The following is a 25215-nucleotide window of genomic DNA, read 5'->3' as shown; positions in this document are numbered from 1 at the left end:
GCCTAAAATTTAATGCAAAGGCAAAGTATGGATTTTCAAATCAATGTGCCCAATTCCACCCTTGTTGTCATTCGGAATGTTTCGTCATTTTACTTGCCTCACTAATGTGTTCATTCTCTTGTAACAGGCATCAATAATGCCATCACTGAGCGTGACCTGTGGCGGCAGCTTCAAAACAGTTCGTCTCTATCGGAAGTTGAATTTTTATAACGCAGTGTAAGAACAGAATTTTCTTTATCCCTATTGACACATTTAATTTTGATACGGTCGCAGCTGCAATGCAGCTATACCGCCAAGTTATCGTAATATGCATAATGAATCTCCTAAAACAAAACTTTCGCGCACAAGAACCACCTCACCACCTTGTTTTCTCGCATTCAAGATGTCTACAAATTTTGTATTGTTATAATGAAGCCCGCCGCGGTGGCTTAGCGCCTATGGTGTTGAATCCCAACCGCAGTGGCCTCATTTCCACAGAGACGTAATGCGAAAACGCCTGTGACCCGTGCATTGCTGGCTCGTTAAAGAACCCTTCGTGGTCAAAACTAACCCGGAGTCCCCCACTACGGCATGCCTCATAATGAGATCGTGGTTTTGGCATGTAACATCCCAGAATCTGATTTTTTTTCTGTTATAATTATTGCTACATAAGTGTATAAAAGATTTCTGCTTGACTGTGTAGCCTTGGACACTTGTCTCTATTTGTGTACCATTTAGCACATCTTCATCAATCCCTTTCCTGAGTCCCGCAAGAAAATCGAAAGTATGTCAAGATGACTAAGAAACTTGATTAGCCAACTTAACATGCAGAAGAGTACGTATTTGGGCTGGTTGGTTCATGATTACGAGCAATAAAAAACAGCGCTAAACGACACGACGAGTGAAGGGACACAGACAACAGCGCTGTTGTCTGCGTCCCTTCACTCGTCCTGTCATTTAGCGCTGCTCTTAATTGCTCGCAACTTGACATATTTAAAAATAGCCGGAGCAAAGCAGAACTACTACGCACGATGTACCTAGGATGTACCACCTTTCTTTAAAAGCGTCGCTTCAATTAACGCGAAAGCCGCCGCTGTAGTCCAGTGCCGATGGCGTTCAACTGCTCGGTACGAGGTTGCATGTGTGATGTGTCCCTGGGGCAGCATTTTGATGGCGATGAAATGCGAAAATTCTCTTCTGCTTAGATGTAGGTAAACGTTAGATTACCGCCGGTGCTTCAAATGAATCCTGAATTTCACACCACAACCTGCCTCTTATTAGGTCGTTGATGGAAAGGTAAAACCACAGAATTTACTTTTCCCTAACGGTAACCCGGGACTGTGCCCACGCACCATTTAATTAGCGACTACAATTTTCATCGCTGCCATAGCTTGTTAATTTTATATTTGTGCTGCCGTGGAACCTCCGATCTTACTAGTCTCCTAATCTCATTCATATCCACGTCTTCGCATTATGCGTGCGAAGCTCGCACGCGTAATCTGAAGATGTGGGATTGTACCCCACCTGCGGCAAGTTGTTTTTTTCATCCACTTTCATTGCCATTAATTTATCACTTCTTTAGTTCATTTAGTGAGTACAAGTAATTTCGACTATGTTTTCCGTAGTGTGTTTGTTTGTTGGCTTCTCATGATATGATTAATAGAAATGGAGCCCGTCGATTACCCCCTTTTCTTCTCAGTCCTATAAAAAATACACTGGTAGAATATCTCGTACAAGCTCTATTTACATTTATATGAATGCATGAGCTTTACAATTACTCAGTAACGCGTGAACCAAAAACACGTACGGCCCACTTGAGCCAAAAGAAATGTGCTGCAGGGTAGGCGCCTTTCTTTATTAAGTAAAGAATGGAAATCTGTGGTTCCTGTATTGCTGGGAAGAATCGAACCAACGTGATATACATTCTGACAGGCTCAACTCCCGCCTCCTGAACCACTTCGGAAATAAATGCTTTGCTCCTACGCATAGTAACTTACGCCGCATGAACCTGTTACTGTTTTTTCCGACCGATTCTTCATGAAAAAGTTCGATAGCTACTGTGCACGGATACCGATGCTGCACCAGAAAGAACATCCTCCTCAATAACTACGATTCCCTGATGATTGGCAGCTGATCTACAAAACAAAGTCGAGCTAAAACAGTTGAAACAAACCCAGCGGCAAAAGAAGAAGTCAGGATAGGAAAAAGTGGCAGTTTCACTCAAAATGCGGAGCATTGCTTCCGATAGGAAACTGGCGGACATCTTTACGAAGTAAGTATAGTAGTCTTATCGGCCATAAGAGCTTCTAAACATAGGCATACTAACTAAATTAACAAACCTGGTGTCACGCGCGCACATGTAAACATGAACAGATTTCACTCGATGACCGCGGAAGATCGCTGTTAAAATGCTGGAGTGAGGAAGGGTGGCAGCAGCAGCGAGCGAATTGGCCTTTCGCAGTGCTGCATCTCGCATTAACGCGAACGAAGCCGCGGGAGCACAGCGCGCGACGGTCTGTGTTGCCGTAGCGATTGATTTTCGAGTTACAACTGCCCGGCCGTGCGCGCCCCGCCGCCCGGTGTACGATGCACGCCCTTTCTCCTGCCCCCCCCCCCCCCCCCCTTCCGGAGCCTCGCACGCGACGGAAGGCGGCGCGGTTCTTCCACACTTCCCTCCTTTTCTTGCGCGTGAGTGAGTCGCGAACACCGGCTCACCCTCGCAAGTTTGCCCTCGCACTTACGGCATAAGGCGCGTGGAGGCGCTTTTATCGCCCCTGGACTTAAAACAGGAGCTGACGGCGACAGCGACCCCGACGGTAGAAATGCGCCTGGAGTGTTCATATAGTTGTTATCGCAATAATAAAAAGAAAAGCTCTTCACTTTTCTCCACTCCACTGCTGGGAAGGCCATATACAAGAAGTAGCAGTATGATATGCATACCCTATTGTCACCGAACGACATTCTCGAACAATGGCTTGATCCTAGCCACTGGGAAATAAACCCGTATGGCTTTTTATTTAGCAGAAATGTTGAGGCGCCTGAGCAGGCTTAATTTCTACGAGGTGTATAATTTGCCCCGAAGACCCTTTAACAACCTGAAATTATTGATGGGGTGCGGAAAGGATGTTTTACATACAAGTACACCCTTTTTTAAATATTTTAACTAAACATCCCGTTTAGTTTCGAAGGTGTAATTTTCCAAATAATGTATGTTCGAGAAAAACTTGGCATTAGTTTTTAGGCGGAAACAGCAATCACAACACAGGACTGCGAGAATAATACTCATCACATGCACGCATACTTATTTCTCTAACGCTAATTTTATTCAAGAAATCATAAGAAGAAACCAATCGCAAATTGTATTCGGCAGCTATTTCCACAAGCGCCGTCTCTCAATGTAGTGCTCCACCGAGTCCTTTGTTAATGTGTTCTCTCCACTTAGTACACAGTCTCGCGGGCGTAAGCGAAGGCAAGGCGCTTGTCCCACAGGAAGATGCCGGTCTCGAAGATGGTGTAGACGCGGCGGAGGAAGTTCTGGCCAAGCAGCCAGGTGGAGCCACCAGGAAGCTGGTGTGTCGTGTCGACGATGAAGCCGGTGTAGCAAGTGGAGTTCACCTGCAAAAATAATGAAATATTGAACAGTTAACGATCGGTCAGTCAGTTGCAGGAGGTTGGGCCCACGGCGCATTTACGCCACGCGCGTGACTGATGATAGTACAAGTTGTTCTTTGGCTGCAATAGCTTTTAGACGGACAACCTCGGCACCTTTCTGGCCGTCGGCGACGTCATGGTATCACCAGCGCACGTGCGGCTCTCGAATGAATGATAAACATTCACCCGAACTTCAAGGCTGGTACCCCAAAATTGGTACAGTATTTCCCATAATATTTCTGCAGAGCAAGATCACAGAATTCGTTGGACATTGCCACCTTAAAGCATGTTGAAAGCTTTCCACACAAACTAGAAATTCATTCTTTTCGTTGATGGCATCAATGCGTATCCAGTTCTAACTAGCTATCAATTACAACTACCGATCCTTGCGTTGTTCTTGAAGCGTATCGGAAAAATAACGTCTATTTTCCCGTCAATTAGTCAGCTCGCTTTCTCTATTCACTCAAAATAAAATCGGACTTCATTTTGCTTTGCGAGTCCTCCGCCACTTATAAATGAAAAATATTCCCAGTGGCATACATATTGCACGTCCCTTTGCAGAATCGTGTACGTACGTGTACACGTATGTCTCCTGTTTCGTTTCGTTGAAAACGAAGCAGTTGGATTCACCTTAACAGTGACCCCGTCATCTGCCTCCTTGTTCAAGAAGTTCACTTGGTGTTCGGGAGATTTATTCTTCAACAGCGCCACAAAAAGTGTTTCTTTATTATTCTTAAATTTCCTCTTCATCTCAAGGCTAAAACAAGATTTGGAGTCAAGTTTATGTGGTTACTACCAATGGTTCTAACAAATTATGGTAAGCACATAGTAAATACCATCGCATTCTTTTACTGCTGTCTGGATAATAATGCGGTTCATCATCGCCCTTTAAGGTGACGTGAAAGATTGTTGACAGCTGGAAGGACAACAAAATGTGTTTTCCGAGGGGCTTTTCACATCTAAATTTTGTTTTCATTCGCCAGGTCAAGCTGTGTATTCGACAGAAAATGTAGCTGCATCTAGTTCGTGGTGGTACTGGGGCCCGTTAGATATTTTAAAAATTAGGTTGTGTTGTATTAGTAAGTACGACATGGTTTATTTTCCCGCATGATATATCAGCTATCACTAAATATTTCATCGTTAAATTTTCATTAATGAGGTCGAATAGACAGTTTTACCTTGAAAGCACCTGAGGAAACGCCGATCATTTATCACTGGTCATAAAGAAAATGTTGTGGGAATACTTCGAAAGAAAAAAAAAAACATTTTCCCGTATCGCTTCCTTGTATCGTGGAATTTAGCATTCTGCTGCGTTACTGAAGCGTGCAAATCCTGTGCACCAGTTTAACTAAAACCAACATAAAGCTTTCAACACCACTGACAAACACAAACGTACTCACACCCACGCCCACATGCACAAATGTACCTAATTACTTTAACATATACAACCACATTTGCATGCCTGCCCCTCTTACGTCTGTGAAGGTCTGTTTGTGCCTACGTACAGAAAGTGCCAAGGTACTTGTCAGCACAAATGAAGTATCTAAGAGAACCAATAAACAAAATAAAGCTAACGAACCATGGGTAACAATGTGCATTGTTTATTTTCTTTTGTAGAGTTGTTCTGCCTAAACCACTTGATTTGCGCTAACTAGCACAGCGAATACCTTGCTAGTTGCGTGAAATGTGTAACTTGTGCTTACCTTGACAATGTAATCCTGGGGACGAAGATCGAAGTTCTTGCTGGTAATCTTGATGCTGATGATGGGCAAGGTCGGGATGTCTTCGCAATCAACGGTGTACTGCAATACGGGAACCACAGAGGAAGACGTCTCAAACAAAAAAAGAACTATTATGCAATAGTTTTTATCATAACGATAAGAAGATCCGCAAAATGGGTTGAAGACAGGTATAATATGATCATTTCTCCGAAGTGTGCAGACGGATGGAATTAAAAATTACGGTAGTAGTCATCTCACGATAACCCTCGATAGCAATGCGATTAGCATTTGAGCACCACAACGACGTACCTTATATCTGAAGTATCATTTTTTTTATCATGCATGTCCGTCATTCTCAGGCTTCCATTGCTTCAGCTATGTTCAGGTAACTTTGCTAAGGCATTCGCTTGCCAAGGTCGGCTATGCGCATGGCAGGATGACGACGACTGTTTGATGCGGAAGCAGTGACAACGATGAAATGACGAAGAAGGAATGACGTTGGTGGAACGACAAAGACGATGGCGGCATAACGGCAATGAGATGTCGATTCGTAAATGACAGTGGTATAACGACGACAGCTTGACGATGAAGACATAGGAAAAGTGGTATGATGGCGAGTGTATGACAACGATGGCACGAAGCCGACGATATGACAAAAATCTGATGAGTGAGCTGTAGTGATGGCGATAGCACGACCACGACGGTATGACGATGAAGATTCAGGAGGGATGATAGTGACTGTCTGACTATTGCGCAATGACGATGATGGCATGAATCACTACAGCGCTATGATGAGCATTTAATCACGAGAACAGGGTTACGATAAAATGACCAAGAAGGAATGACGTTTATGGACCGACGAAGGCGGTATAACGACGGCATGACAACAATACGATGACGTTACCGAAGTGATGATGGTGGTAAAGCGGTCGCGTGACGGCGGCAATGGTATTACGACGACGGCTTCACGACGACGGCACGACGAAAGTGAGATTACAAAGTTAGAACGACAACAATGGATCGACTGCGATGGCATGACGACGACGGTATGACAAGAAACGCATGACCGTGACTGTTTCACGAAAACGCATTTACAACGATGGCATAACAACGGTATGAGGACAATGAGATGATGAGCGAATGGCGACAACGCCTGTCGGCGACTATATGATGAAGCCTGTTTGACGACGATGGCATGATGAAGCTGTGGTGACGCCAACGGCATAATTAGGACGGCATGACTACGACGGTATGAATACGGATGCATGGTAGCAACTGCCTGACGACGATCTAATGATCACGATAGCATGACAACGGCAGCATAACATGATTGAATAACGGCAGCATGAACACGATATAATGACGAAAGAGCATTGACGTCGATAGAACGCCAAAGTCCGCATGGGAAAAGCGCGGGTTGAAGATCACGTTATGACGTTGCTCACGTGATAAAAATACTAAAACGACAGTATCGCGACAATTGTATGACGAGGACTGTGTGACGGCCATGGCATGACGACATCATGACAAGCGCGGCATGACGAAGCAAGTGTGATGAAGATGGAACAACCACGACGGCATCGCGACGGCAGTGTGACAACGAACCCGTGACGTCTAAATGACGGCGACGACATGACAACGGTCGGATGAAAAACCTGGAATGACCACTATGAAACGAGCATGATAGCATCACGGCCGCGAGCACATACCTAGTGGCCTAAGCTATTAGAGAACTTGGGTCACTGTGTCGGCGTAGAAGGCTTCATGACGGTGGCATGAGGAGAATGAGATCAGGAAGTTGGAATGGCGGCGATGGAACGGCTACGACGGCTTCACGACAATGAGCCCATGCCTAGCGGCCCTAGATCGTGGACAGCTTGGGTCATAAGCGTCGGCCAAAGATAATAGCTAGATAAATAGTCTCAAAAAGCCTGATGTAGAAAAACAATGCTAATCGTAATGAAACTCCGAGGACACGTAAGCACTTATAAATAGTCAAGGCGAAGGCATTAGTGTTCAATTTACCGCCGCCGTGTGGTCCATCGAGTATTGCGCTGCGTGCAATTTTTTTCGAGTTTTGCTGCGAGATAGCGAATTTTGCGATTAAATTTGTGCGTTTTTTTTCTTGTACAGTTTTTACGATAGCATGTCGGCTGTAGGCCAGAATCATTTAGACAATATTGGTGAGAAATGAAGCATTCCGTGTCACCGACGTACTGCGCGACGAGAGGCCGAGGAAGCAGCAGAGGTCGCAAGGCCAGCGTCGCGTCACCAAATCTGCTCCGTCGAGGCACGCTGGTGACCGGGCGTCACGGCGACGTCTCTCCCCTCGCACAACACACGGCGTGCTATCGCGGCAGCGGACGTTCCTATCGATCCGATCTGCTCTGTCGAGGCGCACTCGTGGCGTCGCAGCTAATGGGAGTTGAGGGGCAGTTTCGATGCTGCTGATGCCGCCAGCTTTTTCGCTCAGTGGATCATTTTTATGCTTTCGCATCAATAAGCGATTGTGTATGGTTATTTCTCACATAGTGGTGGACCTTAGCTACCTGGAAACGTGCCTAAACCGGCTGAGCTGCCGAGTCAGTGGCAATGGCTACTCGTAGCTGCCTGGAAGCGTGGCTTTATTGGCGTATAATAAAATATTTTGCGTGGCAGTATAGCGTTAGCGCATATAGCCTATAGCGTTAGCGGCACCTATGCAACATTGCTTTGCTAGCTGTACTTTACTGAGGATCTGCTTTAGCGGCATCTTTACCCTTCCGTTGCACGCCGCCGCGGTTTTCCACCTGCCACCGCTATCTAAGTGAGGCGAAGTGGACCAATCGCAGACGCCGGCACCACCCTCTTCGTCCGGTTATCCACTTTCACTGTGCTGGCTCGGCCCCATAGAAACCCTCTCCACTTGACCGTGCTCCTCGCCTCTCCTCAACGAATTATATAAAAGAAACTGCTCATTGTAGGCAATGCTATTCGCTTTGAAAGCAAAAGAACGTGACATCCTATAAACGAGAAGCGCGTTTCATTGGGCTTTTCAATTAACGCTGTGGGCTACCGCCCGATGCTTGCATCGGTGATTACGTAAATTTGACGTCAAGAGATTGGAATAAAAAGATATTAAAATAGTTTTACGTTGTAAGGCTCTGGCTGATAGCCAGACTATCATGATTCCCTAAGCTGTCTTCCGCGACCGAAGGAATAAGCTATTACACGTTCAAGAATATGATATCGCATGCTGCGCTGTAGAGTGTGATTTGCGGGACTGATCAAGTGACAAAACAAGTATGCGCCCTCTTCATTTATCGGCCAATACAGAGAAAATTTTCGCACTTGAGATGACCTTCAAGAATATTTGATATTATGGCCTACACAGGGGAAGGTGGCCACAGGACATCATACACAAGTTGACTAGAGTGAGAACGATTTTCAGATTAATGCAGTCCATCTGGCAGCATCTTCCAGTGGTGCTAAAGTGAAGCTACCCAATAGTTGCTTCTCGAACAGAAACAATATCGTATTTTAGCCCTTGAATTTGCGATGTTTCTTCGTTGATACCCTCTGATCTCATTGTAAGGATATCATCAGGGATACATCTGAGTGAGAAGATAACATGTAGATGAGCACGCATTTTTCTTATTATTGCGTGAACTATATCTTTTCCTTCCTTCTCACGCACTTTGGAAGTATGAATGCATCCGGCAGTAACACATTAAAGTCGTTTGGATTGTCCGCACATAGCCCAATTTTAGGGTGGAATTTTAGGGGAACCTTGGCTTAGGAAACGTTACATGAAATCTCGAACTTGGAAGTTTTAGAGCATTACTTCAATGTCTTTTGTTGAAATTAAATTCTTACGATATACCTGTGCTTATGCAATCAGTCACAGTGTCCTTATTTTTTGAAGAGTACAGTGGACAAGCTTCTAATGTAAAAACAGGTAGACACCATTTACGAGAACTACGGAGTAAAGTCGCTTTCATGTCGTAGCTCATAAAGGCGCCTTTACAAGCAATTAGGAAGTTTTGCTAAAGAAATGTTTTCTGTGGACCTACTCTTCTTCTTGCAATCTTATTACGTGCAAGAAATTCCCCAGAATGCCTTATGACCTTATTTCCCAATGGAGACCCGAATGCTGAGTTTGAAGCACGCTCTAATAGTCGCAGAGAACTGTACAATGCCGCTGAACAAGTTGCATATGTCCACGTGTCACTCGCACGCACCCACAAGGGTGCGTCCTATTCTTAGCTATTGATCGTTATACGCGACACCATTCTGTTCGAAGAGATGTGCGCGCAGCTTGACACACTGACCCAAGTGAAGACGAGTGGTTTCCTCTATCACCAGCTTCAGCTCAACGTAGCCTGTTCTTAAAGAATTCAGTATCCGCAGGCTCTGTCAAAAATGTGAAAAACGTGCATCCTCTTTTGCTTCTGTTTGACAGAGAAACAGTTTAGGCGCACTTTGTGACACGTTGGAACACTTTTCGAGGTGCGGTAAATGTTTTTTAAGGGCTATAAGTGTATTTCTCTATCTGTCAGCGGCATTTCCTACACTACTAAGTACATTTGTATCGCGTGAAAAACGTCCTCACCTCGCCGTGGGAGGTGCTGGAAGCGTTCAGGCTCTTGTGAATCAGATCAATTTGCTTCTGGGGGCCATAGATGAACGGCAGGGTGGACACCGGCTTGGCGTAGAGGTCATCAGTCGGAATCCAGCGCTGGCCGATCTTGATGCTGCAATAAGTGAATACGGAGAAAGCTCTCTTATTAACAACTTGCTTGAGTATCTATCTGTATAGACTTTCATTGTGTTGATTATTAGCGGGCACTGCCAATCCATGCTTGCTGCCTACACTATACTTAAAGGCGCTAGGCACCCCGAAATATGCTCGTGGTTTTTATTGCGCGTTTGCCTAATATGGAACTTGACGATGTCTCCAGCGCCAGTGGAAACACCGAAATAAAGCCTTCTCATGTTTTCAATTACTATTGAAATAAGTTTCCGCACCGATTGGAGCGTCATGCATCAACAACTTTCGGTACTGGATGTGACGCAAGGACACGTGACATATGCTGTTCGTTCTGACTGGTGAGGCTTGAAGAATATTTTGTACGTCTTTATCCGAAACATACAATGACGTCCTTAAAAAAAATAAAGAACGGGCATTACGCTGTCTGAAGCGGAATAGAGGGCACACATTTGTGCAATACAAACTAATCTTGTTTGGAAGTGGCACTAGGTGCACAGTCCAATAGTGTACACTCGAAATATAATGCGAAAATAAGCACATGCACGTAGCTAGTACAGTCAACCGCAACAGGGCCGCTGTAACGTAAAGCTATTCCAAACTTTTCTATTCCTATTCTGTAATCAGCCCTCCACGACTGGCCATGGACCAACCCCACTTCGTCTGTCTGTCATATGACGTCACGAAAACCGCGCTAGCTCCCAATATTACATGGCGTGTACGCACTTATTAGGCATGATTCGACCGAACACAAGAAGAAAAAAAATATTATTTCGACGCTTTTCGCAATTAACCCGCGGCTATTGGTCAAAAGGTTTCAGGTTGCACCCACTACACCTGTCTGGCACTCGACGTCACAAAACCACAAAATCTCATTGCGTCAGAGGGACGTGTATGCGATAGAGAGGCATTTTATGCCGAAAATACTGCCCCGCTCCGAAAAGTGCAGAAGATGGCTGCCGCGATCGTTCAGACACTGGCTACTCGCACATACCGGAGAGCATGCGTTTATTTGCGTATAACACTTCTTGCGGGGGGGAGGGGGGGGAAGGGAGCGGCGCCTTCTACTTTAGGCGGCCCTGGCGGCCCCGGCGGCCGGCCAGGCTGCTGTCTCTTGAAAGTCATGTGCGCCGGGTACAGTGTCCGTGCTGCGCTTTCGCGTTTTAGTTCGTGTTCATGCGAGCAGCAACACGAAGCTCAATTCGCTCGCTGCTGCTGCCGCATTTCCTCACTGCAGCGTTTTTACAGCGTGTTTCCACGGTCATAGAGTGAGATGTGTTCACGTGTGCTTGGCTGCGCGTGACACCATGCTTGCTAATTTATTTAGTTTGCCTATGTTTACAAGCTTATACGGCCGATCAAACTACTATCCCTAACTTCGTATAGCTGTCCACCTATTTCCTATCGCAATCGATGATTCGCCTTTCGGTTGAGGCGAGGTTGCGACTCTTTATTTATACACCTTTTGCAATCCCGGCAGAACTCGCGGTGCAATGTAATTAGTAGATTTTTGTGAATATATATTTTGTGGTTTTATCATTCACACTACAATTGTAAACTTTCCTCTGCACGTTCAGGAAGGTATCGGCTATACTCCTGCAACGCTCCAACCTGAAAAAAGTTTCGTAATTCACATTATTCCTGGTGCTTGTATATATTCTCGATATTTCCCGAATAAACTCATCTTTCGAAAGCTGACGAGCTTTTGAGGAAGGCGCCTAATTCACCCCTTCGCTTCTGCTTTTGCAGCCGCACCACCCTTATCACTTTCAGAATTCGAATTTTCCGCACGAGGCGACTTTTACATCGTCGAAGCGTACGCATTTGGTAATGCGTGTATCTCGATTATGTCAACTTTTTCAAACCCTTCTTATCGCAACAGCACGTTCCCGCGAGAAATACAGGTAAATGTACAACTGACCACGGACTAATGCCGTATACAGAAGTTTGGCCAAATAAAACTAAGTTACTAAAAGTGCTTAACGGCCGAGAGAGAGAGAAAAGCAGACTGTGTTAAATTCTCAGCAGAAAGAACCTGACAGAAAGTAAGATTGCAAGACCAAATAAAAACCCGCACGGCAGCCGTATTATGTGTAACAGAGTACTCCGAAACCACGACAGAGTTCTCTTACCCCTGGAAGCGGATGATCCACTCATCGGTGGCACTCTGGGCATATGTGAGCTCTCCCTCGTAGTGCGACTTGTCGATGCCGCCGAGCACGAACTCGCCGTCGGTGCCGTTGACGGTCGGGTGGAAGTAGAAGGCGAACACTGGTTGAGGGAGGAGTTGGCTCCAGAACATGTGGTCGAAGATGGACCAGTGCTCGGACAGGAAGCGCGACTCAATGCTCAGACCGACGGCGCCGTCGAACTTCACACCGTTGTAGATCTGCGAAGAGCGACGGGAAGCGAATATGATCAGAATCACCATTCCTCCAAGACTGAGGAGGTTGAGAACGAGAATGATAACGAGAAAGATACACAATTATCAGCATCAACGATTGCAGAAAAAGCTGCTTCTCGAGAAAATGGGTCTCGTAGGAAGGAATCAAATACCTTGGAAACCGCCCAACTATACCACCCTCTGCACCTCATTCAACGTCGACGTATAACTTTAGATACTTAGATTCAGTGCCTAATTAATTGGACATGCTGAAATTTATCATTCTCGAATGTATAATCGACGGTTACCCAGCCGCCCTTGTGACGAGCGAGTACAGTGACGCACACAAATTTCTTGCAGCAGAAATTACACGTCATCAACACCGTACGGCAACGGTGGCGTTCCCCCTATTGCCGTACAGATCAGCACTTCTTACTATCGCTTATCAATTTAAAGCATTTAAAGCAAACACATTGATTCTCGCCCCCCCCTACCAAGTTGCCGGCACAGCCCACAGTGAGCTGTGGGGAGTTGTGGAGGTGATGAAAGAGCAGCTAACGATAAAGTCACGGCAAGCGAACACTTTATCTTAATCAGTGCAAACAACAGTGTCGTATGTGCTGAATGAGTGCAAGAATTTTAGAATTCCCTTCGACACCTTGTTTCATTGTCAACAGCTCTCTCAGAAATCAACGCCCTGTGCTGAATTGTGATAATGCGGATCATCTGTCTTTTACGGGTACCTTTAGGCATGTTTGTGCCTTGTCTCTTATGGTACCGCTTGACTAAAGAGAGGATGCGTCTGGCATTGCGAATCGTAGCGCGATCCACTGGTGCACTTGCCGAACGCTCTACAGATGTCTGATAAAACGAATGAGCAATGCTCAATCCTCCAACCTTCCTCATTTGTGGGAGCTAGCACTTTTAGAAGGTTGGCGCGCCTCTGAAGTCGCAGGGATGCCAGTTTGCATATAAAATCAACAACAGCTGCGTGAGCACCACTTTCGCCCGTGGCCCTGAGGCGAGAACAAAGCGGCAGCTGAAAAGTAGGTGCGAAAGCGGCGGCGCGTCTAAGCAAGCGCAGTGCCTTCTTCGGTAATGTTGTCGTCATTCTGGCGCCATCGTCCGCAGGACAACGTCGTCGCCGCTGTCCTCACACGTGCCATCACTTACTTAGCATGGTCACGTTGGGCCATCTAGTAACACCATACGCAACCTCAAACGAGACTAGATAGTTTCCACTTGCGGAATGCCCGGCATAACATATAGTCCTCTAATCTGCGGGACTTGGATAATTTTTGTGCGCGTTGATATAAATAGCACACTGGACGCATATTATTGCGACATTAAAGCACGACGCCCACCGCAATGCAGAAAAAGCGCTAAACAGTTCCCAGTGCCAGCTCTGTCCTCTTTACTGTCCCCAGTTTTCTCCTCATATGCTTGGCACGCGACAAACAATGACAAAAGAGAGAGAAAGAGAGAAACAGAAGCTCGTCGTGTCTCTCCACCTATGGATATATTGTTGTCTATCATTTGCTCCATATATAACACCAAATCTGCCCACTCATTCAACCCGTCAACCTCGTGTTGTCACCCTGTTAATAGATTGGTCCTGCAGGCTCTATCTAGCGCACCTTAGGATCAATGACGGTAGCCTCGACAAACAGCTGGTCGACGACCTTGACGCCGGCGATGTTGATGGTTTCGCGGGCAGCGGTTCCCAGGATGCTGCCACCTCCGATGTAGGGGGCGCTCACCCAGATGCCGTAGGGCCTGTACGACGACGAGTGGCTGTTGTCGAACAGCGGGCGATCCTCTGTGAGCGGAGGTTAAACAGCGTGTGAGTTTGAAGACGTTTGCAGTAAAACAAACAAACAAACAAACAAAAGAAAGAGGCAACTCAACTGCAGTTAACGTCTACTAAAGCGAGGCATTCTTGGTGTGATTCTTTCATTAACCATGTTTGTGGGCATATGAAGTGTGGTTTTCGAGGTATGAATATCAGGATTGAAGAGCAGCATGCTATACGAAGAAATGATTTCGTTGGAAGTAACATATAGACGTGCTGCATTTTATATACACTTATTTACCTGCAGTACACGAAGCACATATTATTTGGTAAAATTGTAAGTGAGGACCCATAGTGCCATGTTGCACTCGTGGTGTTTGTTCTGCGTCAGTCTCGTCTAGCCCAACTGCGGATCGAAACGTGCCAAGCGTCTCTACGCGCTGGCTTGCTTGCGAGAAAGTGTACTTTGCCGCTTGTCGAAGCATACCCCTGTGGCCGTCGACGTTAAAGGCCAGATATGTGGAAAAATGGGCCTGGAACTCGGGAAGAAGGCCGCGGTTTAAAAAACGTGTTAGGGATCCATTGCACGCTGTGAAGGCCATTGGCCAGCGAAGCTGCGTTATCACTTCATCCGATAGACGGATGTGACGCAGCCTTCAACTGGGTCCGGCCGAGCCTGAGCACGACGCCGTTTTGTTTGTTCCTTTCCTTGGTCATCGCATTCGCACTGCTCCTCGGGAGTCCTTACCGTGCGTGGGTTGCTTTGGGCCGGAACCGCGGCGTCCTGTCTAGCCAGAGCACGATGCCACTGTGCATAATAACGTTGCTGTTCCTGTCTTCACGCATCGACTTCACGCTGCTCTTTGTGCGTCCTACCTATGCGTGGCGTTTCCATAGCGCTGTCATAAAAATAAAATGAGTTGCTAGGAGGGTTGTTCTTTTACATATAAAGTGTAGTGACGTCACTCCATGCTTCGTATGCTGCAGTGGCGCCTTTCTGGCAACTGCAGCTTATGCGACCATTGTCTTTAGTGGGAAACGGTTGCGGCGAACGTTATGCGTGAAGGCGGTTTTTCCGGTTCTTTTTTTGTGTCCCCCGCACGGCCGACGGCGCCGCTGCCGCGGATGTGCGGAGGCGAGTGCCATCTGGCGGTGCTGCAAGGAACTAGCTGGGCCCGCGGCGTACGAATTCCGCTGGGATTGGTTCAGTTTTCTGTCGCCGGAGACGGAGAAATACGGGGATCCTAGTCATACACGGCTTCGCTGTAAAATTGGGCAGTTTGACCTGAATGGCGAAGCAGTCGAAGCGATAGCAACGTTTGACGCTAGACTGAAAGTTCCTCAGTAAATGCTCTAGGAACACGTGGGGACAGTATGTTGGCGCGACACAGTACGTGAAGCAAACAGCTGCGCAGCGGAAACGAACACCTGACAATTGTTTGGCCTCCCACAACGCTGATGTGAGGAGAATCGCCGTGCAACAAACTGGACTCATCGTCACCGTTCCACTTAATCGGTGCAGTGGTGGAGCCTGGACAGTGTTCTTCATTCCGCTGCTGGCATGAGCGTTGTGTTCACGCATAATACTCTAAGCACACTAGCGTTGCTGCTAAACTGGTACTGATGCGAAAGCGTCAAATTGCCCATTGAGCAAAAAAGCCAGCGTCTGTCGTCTGTAGCAGCAAAACGCAGGTAAATGTGCAGTGGCTGCGAAGCCACGCCACGAGCGCTCCTCGATGGAGCAGAGCGAGCGAAACGAAACGCCGGCTGCCTCGATAGCGCAAAAGATGTTGCGTGAGGGGAGAGGGAATCACCGCAACGCCACGTCATGCTCGCTCTCGCTCTCGGGAGGCTATTTTATCCGCGCGTTCTCTGTTCGCGCAAGCTCTCGCCGGCGTCCTAACTGCGTCTCGCTAAGGCCAAATCAAAACGCGCCAAGCGTCTCAACGCGGTCGCTTGCCCCAGAGGAGTTCATGATTCCAAAGATCGCCCATCAATCGGCGTTCAAGTGGGCGATAATGCTTTCGCATTCGCAACTCATCAGTGCTTAGGTGCCGTCGGATTTTTCGTATGTAGTGGTGCGAGCGGCACAGACACTAGACGTCAAGTTAATGCCATTTAATATTTCTAGAGGCGTGCGATCATTCCTGATTTTCGGATAAGAAATCGAATAGTGTCTTAATCAATTCACTCTTCGATTGGAATGGTCCCTATACGTATATGCGAAAAATGTTCAATTACTTATCGAATATCTCGAATATCAACTGCGCCCAAATTTACACAAAATTAACGCAAGAGGACGGTAAAATTTCACCTCCGCGGGCATAGTATAGACAAAAAAACCTAAGAACTTGTGCAGTGGAGCAGGCCACGCCACTGAGGTAGCCGTAGTTTACAGGCTGCACAGCGATCATTTGCGCTCTCTGAGGAGCCCTGCGCATCTCAAGAAACGCCTCGTTTGTACTTTGAATAAAGAACACTTCAAAACATACTGTCTAATGACAGAAACTTGCTAAATTTGATAATTCTGGGACGGGAACATTGTTTTACATATCTGTGACGACGGCCGTTCATTATTCAAAAACCATTCGATTCGATTTGATTCGCTTCTAGCCCTATTCGATTCGCATTCGCTCGGGTCTCAAAAAATCACTATTCGCACACGCCTAAAAATTGGTAGTGGCTTAGCTCGGCTATGCCAGGATATACGTAGCGAAAGCTAATGCATAGCATGGTTAGCCTTGGTTAACCTTGATTGCAAGCCCAGGTTAGTCTGGTTGTCTGGATATTGCGGCGTTTAGCCAATCGTTTGGGCGCGCTGTTCGTCTGTTTCCTGGGTGATTCGTTTCCGCTTCATCTCATCTGAGGTCGATCCCAGTCCTCCTCCTGCTTATCAGATTTGTCGCCGTCCATACTGCCGCCTCAACCGTGGTTTCGGCGCACGCGCGCTCTCCTTTTCAATCCTCTGAGATGTTACCAGGCATGATACGCAGCTGGAAAAGCGATCGGAGGCGAGTGCAAGGACGAGAAACGCGATGTGACGTCACTCCAAACGGCTGCGGCGGAAAGGCGCGGCGCTGTACAGCGGCGGAACACCTGTGGCTCGGTGCTACTAGTGGCGCATGCGCAGTAGTGACTAAGGAGCGAGATAGAGAGAAAAATATCCGCGGCGAGGCGCGCGTTGTGACGTCATGTGCCTCCTCGGAGCACCACCACGGCGAAATCGCAAGTTCGCGGCCAGTAAAGCTTTCGCTTTAACATCCGCGGCGAGGCGCGCGTTGTGACGTCACGTGCCTCGTCGGAGCACCGCCACCGCGAAACCACAAGTTCGCGGCCAGTAAAGCTTTCGTTTTAAAATCACTGGCTGCTGACAGACGCCGACGGTTTCCTATCCGTCTAATCTCTTTCACCATCGAAGTGTGACACTGGCAGCACTCGTCATCTATCCAGCGTTTCAAGATCGTCGGTGACTGCTCGCTGACCTTTCGGTGGAGGAGTGCTGCGCCGTGCCAACCTGTCACACCAGCGTATAGTTGCACGAAACTGCCACATGTTTAGTCTTAATTAACAACATATAAGAGGAATTTAAACACCGATAGTGTACTCTACAATAATAGTATTCTCTCAAATAGGAGAAAAAATAGGACTGTAGTCTGCTGAATATAATCGAAATAGAAAGGAGAGTCAAAACGCAACGTAGGCGGCAGCACCGAACACGAAATATAAGTAGGCCGGCAGGTGAAAGAAAACTTTAGCAGAAGGTTTTGAAGTTTATACAATTTTTGTTTCAAATGGCAAGGTGTAGCTGTCCATCGCACTGTTCAGTTCAATAGACCTTTGTACGGAGAACTCCGGTAAAAGGTCGTCTCGAAACCGCAGTTACAGACCTGTTTCGGGTGTTGAAAACACAATGAAACTCCGCTAACAGCAAGCTAACCAGAAATAAGCTAACTTTGTCTGACCTAATTTATTAGACCAATGCCCGTTATAATTTTTTTCTTTACTGGTTTTTTAGAGGACTGTGAATATTTATAAATGAGAGCGCGAGTTAAATCACCCGAACCACACATTCACAAATTCAAGTTTGGCTACACTATTACATTTGTAATCCCCTGGTTACCTGAATTCGCTGCTCTTGTGCTGCCTTCTGCACTGTTAAATAATTTACATTCTTACACCCATAAAGGGTGTAAGGCATCGAGCGAGTTATAGATCTATTTACGCACGTATTCTCTTTTAAGGGTGTAAGTTCTTTTTTACAGTGTGGTCTTCTGGTCTAGTGCTGGAGCGCAATGGTCACTACGGACGTATGTGCTGAAAGCAGCCACAGCGCTTGGTCATCTCGGGCAGTATACGGGCCTACGAGATAGGCGGTTGGCAGTGACGTACGCTGCCTAAGAATTTTGGGCACCAATTTCCGTTCCCTATTCATTGTTTTTCTCCCTTGCCATATTTACAAATCCTTTTACTTTTCCCCCTTCTAGGTAGCCAATTGGACATCTTAATGGGCAACTTCCCCGCCTTCCCCTTGTTCTGTCTCTCTCTAGTGTCCTTTTCTCTTTCTCTCTAGCACCTAGTAGTATCTGCGCTCATCTAAACCCTGATGTAGATTATATGGACACCGTTCTTTTCAGGCGCACCGTGCCGTTTCAGTCATCGCTGTGCTAAAGAAATACGGCGTGTCATAAGTGGTGCAAGCACGAGTTCGGCGCAGCGTAAGCTTTTCCATTTAGGAGTCGCAGTTACAAAATCCAGCAATCGTGTAATGGTAATGTTTCTTTCATACAATACATGCATATGTGTAGATATATGCCATGAATGCTATATGTACTCACGGCACTGTTCCACACTGCAACCAATGGAGGGCACCCAGGTCAGGTTAGAGGCAGTGTCGAAAATGACACTGAAGTTTTGGGGCGGAGTTCCGATGGTCATGTAACCGTAGTACTGGAGCTGCATGCGAAAGGGAAACACGAAGGGTAAGGCGTGCTGCTGGGAAGGTTCAACTCAAGAATAGCACAAAACACGGGCAACGAGGGCAGCACGGGCTGCATGCCCTGTCTTCGCCTTCCAGTGAATGTCTTGTTTTGCGCTATAATCACCTACGACACGTTCATCAGATCAGAGGTTTAACCATGCCATGGCTGCGAAACTACAAATTCGCAACCGTAATATCGCGGAACGTCTATAAATCGTGTACTTCATGAAAAAGTTCGGCAGCATGTTACTCTCCTGTAATACGTGAAAGGTAAAGCATGCTGCACACGTGGTAATGCATTAGCTTATACGATCGGAAGGGTCAGACGTCTTGCAAGACATAAAGAGCTGCTGCGTGAAGTAAACGTACGGCGTCGCAGGTCGATCTCCTCAACAACACATCTATGCACATAATATGTTACCTAAAGGTTCTTTCGTTTTCTTGCTCTTTCCGCCCTTCTTCCCTTCTTTCATTATTCCCTTTTCTATGTTCTTTCGTTCTTTCATTCTTTCGTTCCTCTATTTGTTGCTTCTATCACTCTCTCTTTCATTTCTTCATTCATATTCAGCCATTGCATCTTTGCTTGCTTGATGAGCGATTTCTGATGGATCGATGGATGCATAACTTTAATAAGGTCCTGAGGTACGCGACTCAGCGCACTGCGGGCCGTTCCCACGTTGGGACAGTCAGACCTTGCCCGACCGTCGCATCGTGGGCCCTCTGGACAGCCCATAGTTGCGCCCCGGCATCGGGGCTCTTAATAGCGGAGAGCCTCATTGATTTATTCTGATGAAGGTATCTTTTACATCACTGCATTAGACAACGCTTTTTTCGGGTATGAGCCACTGCAACGGGCCACTTAGTGCTTTTACCATTATAAATTTTTCAATCGCTAGTGAATCTGGAGCTCAACAAAGTTTGTCACTCACACACTCACTCAATCGCTAGCGCTTACACCGTCGTTTTTGTTGTTCCTCCTTTGTGATATTCGATGATAATGAAAGTGCCGTGATCATGAGTGTTCGTGAATGTCTCTCACTAACAGAGACGGATAAATATACCAGGAAGCCGAGAGCCGGAATGCGGTGCGAACAATTTGGAGCGCACATTTCATGTGCCACGGTGGGCCTCGTTTCTGCCCAATAAGATTTCCGACACAGCTTCATACTAGTGACGTTGAGACGCCAACCCGGGTATCCTGCTTTGAGAGCTATGAACGGGAGAGCTTTATGGCAGCAACACTTGCCTGGTACTCGTGCGCGCTGTAATCACAGGACACACTGTCACGTGACGCATGGTTGGAGCGACGTATGAAATGACGTGTGCGGCGGCTCACGTCACTGCGCTATGCACAACTCGCCGTTGTAACAACGCGTGAACAACAGTGAAGTGAGAGCAGAGGAGAACGGTCTGTAGCAGATGTTGACGTAAAAATACTTCAGAAGCACGCGACGTGGCTGCCCACTCAGAAATAACAAACTCCGATTGCCCTCAACATCACTAGAAACGTGGCTAAGGCATCCCCGCATAAATGGGCTAATAGAAGAAAAAAAGACGGGGAACGATTGAAGCTACTGGCAAGTTTTTGACTAATGTAGAGGCTTGGGCTTGTGGGTTATTCATAACTAAAAGCATGTACAGCGCTAAGGATGGTGACTGTGTGAAAGACGACACACACTTTGCCCCCTCACGAAATACAGGGTGACCCAGCTATCGTGCACCGAGTAAAAATACTCAAAGGTCACGCAGCTAAACCCAACCAAAGTAATTGAATTTGCCGTCGCTTGACTATACTCAAATTATATTTTGCGTTGTGCCTAATTACATAATTAGTCATAATTACTTGTTCAACTTCTCAAATAATACAATTAGATTAAAACTATCAAGGTGAAAATTGTAGAGCAACATGAAAAATTCGCGATGCAGCTTTCTGTTGATCAATACGTGTAACGCAAAAGTGTTTTTCCGAGCGTGAAATAAGCCTTCGGGAGGTACATGGTTTTAATTGTTTGAGAGTTGGGAAAGCAAAACTACTTCATGCTTTCACCTACATGCGTTTGTTGAGGTTCCAGTTGGGTTCTTTCGCACACTGCTTTAGAGGGCATTCTAATAAAAGAAAGCAAATGGCACAACCATTAATTTAGTTTTACAACCTGCGAACGCACATCACAGAAGCAGTTTAAATCAAAGTAGATTCGCCTTCCGAATTTACCGGCTGAAGTTCGTGATTCGGAATATATTACCTAAACGGTGATTAATAATATTTTGTTACATAGTGAGTGGTTCATTTATATTTATCGTCTAAGTAATATGCGCCGTTTCGAGTAGCCCAGCTCAAAGGATAAAACTGAGCTATATAAATAAAAATCATGCGCATAAACTATAGGGTAATGACCTGAACACTCTGCTTTGTATCCTTATTTAGCGCTTCTTTCTTTTGTGTCTTTCGCAATTTCAGTTCTACATATGTAACGAATAGTGATTTTGCTTCACGTAAACGTTAACCTTCGGACAGAATTTCATGCAAAGGAACAGCGCCATTGGTTACATTGGAGGTCACGTGTACATCGACTCGCATTCAAGAGGAAGCTTTAGCTCGGGGGTTATCTATACGCATGGGAAAGGAGAAATCGTTTTTCTTGGCAACCGCTGCACCAAATTTCATGATGTCTGTTTCACTAAAAAAAATTAAAAGCCAGTTACTGTAGTGGCAAATTTTTTATTGGCGCCGCTGATTTCTACAAGAATTGCTGAAAATAGCAAATTTTCAGAAAATCATACTATCAAGTGTAAAACTTCAGCAATGACAAACGGTATCAGCATTCCTTACATTGCATCTAAAAGCACATCTAAAGACGACTAAATTGATGTATTATACCTGGCTTTTTAATACACCACTAATATGTACGACTTTTGCAAAACCACTGCGAGCATTGTAACAAATTAAACAAAATGTATAAGTTTAGTTATCAAATTTGTAGGCTTTCAATGTTCTAGCGGATGCAGTTTACAGAACTGCTATATCTGTTCTTTGTGCAGACTTACGGATTTTTAGCCTTCGTGCTCGTACTTTTTTTTTTCAATCTTGCTGATTTTCTGCAATTTTCGTAAACAAACTCAGGCCCTGAGTTTAATTTGCGCTTCCGGCACTCACCAGCATTTAAGTTTGTCTCCCAAATGCTAAATATTCTAATTTAAATCAACCCAAAGAGATATGTTACAAAAGCTTCTCTGCATTTTACACATGTTAGAATAGGTGACATCGGAGTTAGGCCCAGGCTAAAGTTCCCTCTCGAGCATGTTTGTCTTTGTCTTGCTTGTCTTCACACAGAAAAAGGAGGGCACGTTTGTGCTTGCTGTGAATCAGTGCTCTCACCTGAGTGTAGTTCAGGGGCGCGATGTAGCCTTCGGAAGTGTTGTGGTACATGTTCATCACCGGGGAGATTTTGATCTTCATCAGTGGAATGCTGCACAAAATGGGGAACATACCGTGTCACCCTTAATAAGTTGTTGGCGAGAAGAGACAGAGGGGAATTGCGCGCGCTCGTATGACTAATATCGACCTTATACACTGTCCTAAGTAACGCAGTATTTCGCAGCTCCGTTTCATTACTGCGTCGCAATCTGCTGCGCCAGGAAGAGTAACATAATGGGCAAAGAATGACGGTAAGTGCAAGCTAATTTTTATGCGCATGTGCTTTACTACGTTATGAAGATATTTTTAACCGTCACCGTTTACGATGTACTGTGTGCGCCCTTATTTTCACATGAGCAGAGTAAGTAAACCATCTGTGACATATTGCACATTTGAGATCAAAATAAAGAAGATAAGCGGGGCAAGCGGAACATCGAAATTGCCTTTTAGAATTTCCAAGTGAGCCCTTGAACAGATTTGCGCAAAAAAAACCTGTCAGGCTGCCTGTGACTTGGTATTTTTTCGGGAGAGAGGGGCCGGGAGCGAACTGCGTGCTATTGTACTAGTGGACGCTGTGAGATTTAGTACTTTAAACCAGGGCTGACCATATGCTTATGCAATTTCCATTAGCTACGAAATACCCCGCAGGGACGCAGTTACTCCTGCATGGAACGCAAGTATGGCACTTACCCGTCAGTAAAGTTCCATTCGCAATGGAACAAGAAATAGTGATAATATGGCATATACGAGCAAATCGTCCTCACAGCATGTTACAGCTCCGTTCATTTCTACATTCATTCACTATAAAAGTAGTAAGGCTGAAATCGCAACGCTCTCTTTCCACCTCATAAAAAAGGCAATGAGAATCACTAGTTTATTTTTTTTCTTTTACGTGCGTCATCCTATTATGTTTCTAATTATGAAGCGTTCCGTTTCAGCGTCTCGACTTGCGAGTCGGAGCATCGCCTCATTCTTTACACGCATGCCCAACACGAAGCCAAGCTGAAACGATAAGAGTGACGCCCGTAATAACCAATATTTTCTCTATAAACTATGGATTTTCTTTGGGACACGGATAGCCACTACTCTTACCTAATCCTGGCGGCGGCCGCGCCGACCAAGGCGATCAGCGCAATGCACACGGCTCTCATGGTGACGACGGGAATCCTCCGGTCAAGAGAAAAGACAACTGGGTGCTGGTCCGTCTCGAGGCACTACTTGGAACCGTCGAGCGTACTCCTTTGCCCGGACGTGGGCTTTTAAAGGGTCGCGCCACTCGGACGTGGCGCGATATCGCCGCGAAGCTGACGACGCCGCAACGTCGAGCGTTGTCAGACCGCGCCGCAAGAAAACAACCGAAAGCGAAGGCAGCAGCAGCCGTGGCAGCGTCTTGCGACGTCTACTTACGCCGAGCTGGCCGATCGAGGCAGTGCTGACGCAGGTACAGTACTCGAACAGCCGGTCCAGCGGTATATGTTTCTCGGTTTTGTTGAGCAGCCTGGCCGGAGAAACGATTGGCCGAATGCGCTGCAGCTCGGGCCTACACGTGCAGCACGAGGACAAGGTTTAGGAAAAAAAAACGAAACCTCTGAAGCCACCCGCCAGTGCGCTTTCGATTGCGCGTAAACGTAAACGTAAACTGCAGAACAAAACCGGGGTGCAACAACTTCTGCGAGCGACAAAGCAACACGGTGTATGACGTGCGGGGGTCTCTCTCCAGCAATTAGCGTTCTGTGCATGCCGTGGAATCAGCGAACGGGATTCGCGTGTTCCCCGTTACGGCTGGTGACAGACTGGTCGAAGAGACATAGGACTTGTAGCTGAGGCTTTCAAAGGCAGAGATGTTAATTTCTCAAGCAACCCGGAGAGGTGGTCTTCGTTCTCCACGACTTCCGGACAGTGTAGAGTCTTAAGTTTGACACGGTTCAGACTCTATAGCTGAATTTAGATAGCTTGTTAGTTTCTAACCTCAACGTTATTGCATATTCTGCAGGTATTTTTCGTTGAAGTGATCAGTTATGAAAGGTGAGCAAGAAGATGGGAAGATACCTAAGAGGTTTGGTGCTAGATGCAGGGGTATCCATCGTTGCAAAGGCACACCGGCAACTGCTTGGCTCTTAGGTCTCATTTTACTTTTGCTCAGTGGAATCGTCTTTTCCATCTCATTAGCCAGCATTGGCGGTAAGTGGCATTCTTACGCCGTTTGAACGCTGTGACACAGGAGAAAACATTTCCGACGTGGCTTGCACCGAGCAAAGCGCCACGAGAACGCTTTGCCAGAGCACCTGTTGTCCTCCACATCTCTCGTGATCCTCCCTTCAGTAAAGCGAGATACGTATATTGATAGGCAATAATTGGCTGTTATCTCTTTGATTAGCCAATGTTTTCAAAACTCTGATACTGCAGCAGACAGGAGGTCGATATGGCAATACGTGGCCGAAAACAAATAAACAAGAAACGTGCAGCGGTTCACAAGAGAAACTATCAGACAAAGAACGAGAAGAACGGGAAGGAAGGCGCCATATTTTCGTTAATGTCAACCACACGAA

At 46.3% G+C, this 25215-nt stretch overlaps 1 protein-coding gene across 1 annotated transcript; it reads right to left on the bottom strand.

Moving 5' to 3' along the window:
* Positions 1-3280: 3280 nt before the first annotated feature.
* LOC126533787 (lysosomal aspartic protease-like) lies at positions 3281-23980 on the bottom strand. Its single transcript, XM_050180982.2, has 8 exons — positions 23759-23980; positions 22628-22718; positions 19109-19226; positions 14119-14300; positions 12231-12487; positions 9943-10084; positions 5334-5432; positions 3281-3594 (listed from the first exon to the last, which is right to left on the bottom strand). The coding sequence occupies exons 1-8, from the start codon at positions 23815-23817 to the stop codon at positions 3418-3420; spliced, it is 1125 nt and encodes a 374-aa protein (XP_050036939.2). The 5' UTR covers positions 23818-23980; the 3' UTR covers positions 3281-3417.
* Positions 23981-25215: the final 1235 nt, after the last annotated feature.

The sequence above is a fragment of the Dermacentor andersoni genome, chromosome 7 (assembly GCF_023375885.2).
Source record: "Dermacentor andersoni chromosome 7, qqDerAnde1_hic_scaffold, whole genome shotgun sequence".
In the NCBI taxonomy this organism is placed as follows: domain Eukaryota; kingdom Metazoa; phylum Arthropoda; class Arachnida; order Ixodida; family Ixodidae; genus Dermacentor; species Dermacentor andersoni.
The sequence above is the reverse complement of the archived record's forward strand: the minus strand, read 5'-3'. Positions and strand labels throughout refer to the sequence as shown.

Coding starts and splice junctions, on each gene's coding strand:
- LOC126533787 (XM_050180982.2), bottom strand. CDS start 23,817: ATGAGAGCCGTGTGCATTGCGCTGATCGCCTTGGTCGGCGCGGCCGCC. Junction 22,719..23,758: donor GCGGCCGCCGCCAGGATTAG/GTAAGAGTAGTG, acceptor CATTTTGTGCAG/CATTCCACTGATGAAGATCA. Junction 3,595..5,333: donor CCCAGGATTACATTGTCAAG/GTAAGCACAAGT, acceptor TTATTTTTGCAG/GTGAACTCCACTTGCTACAC.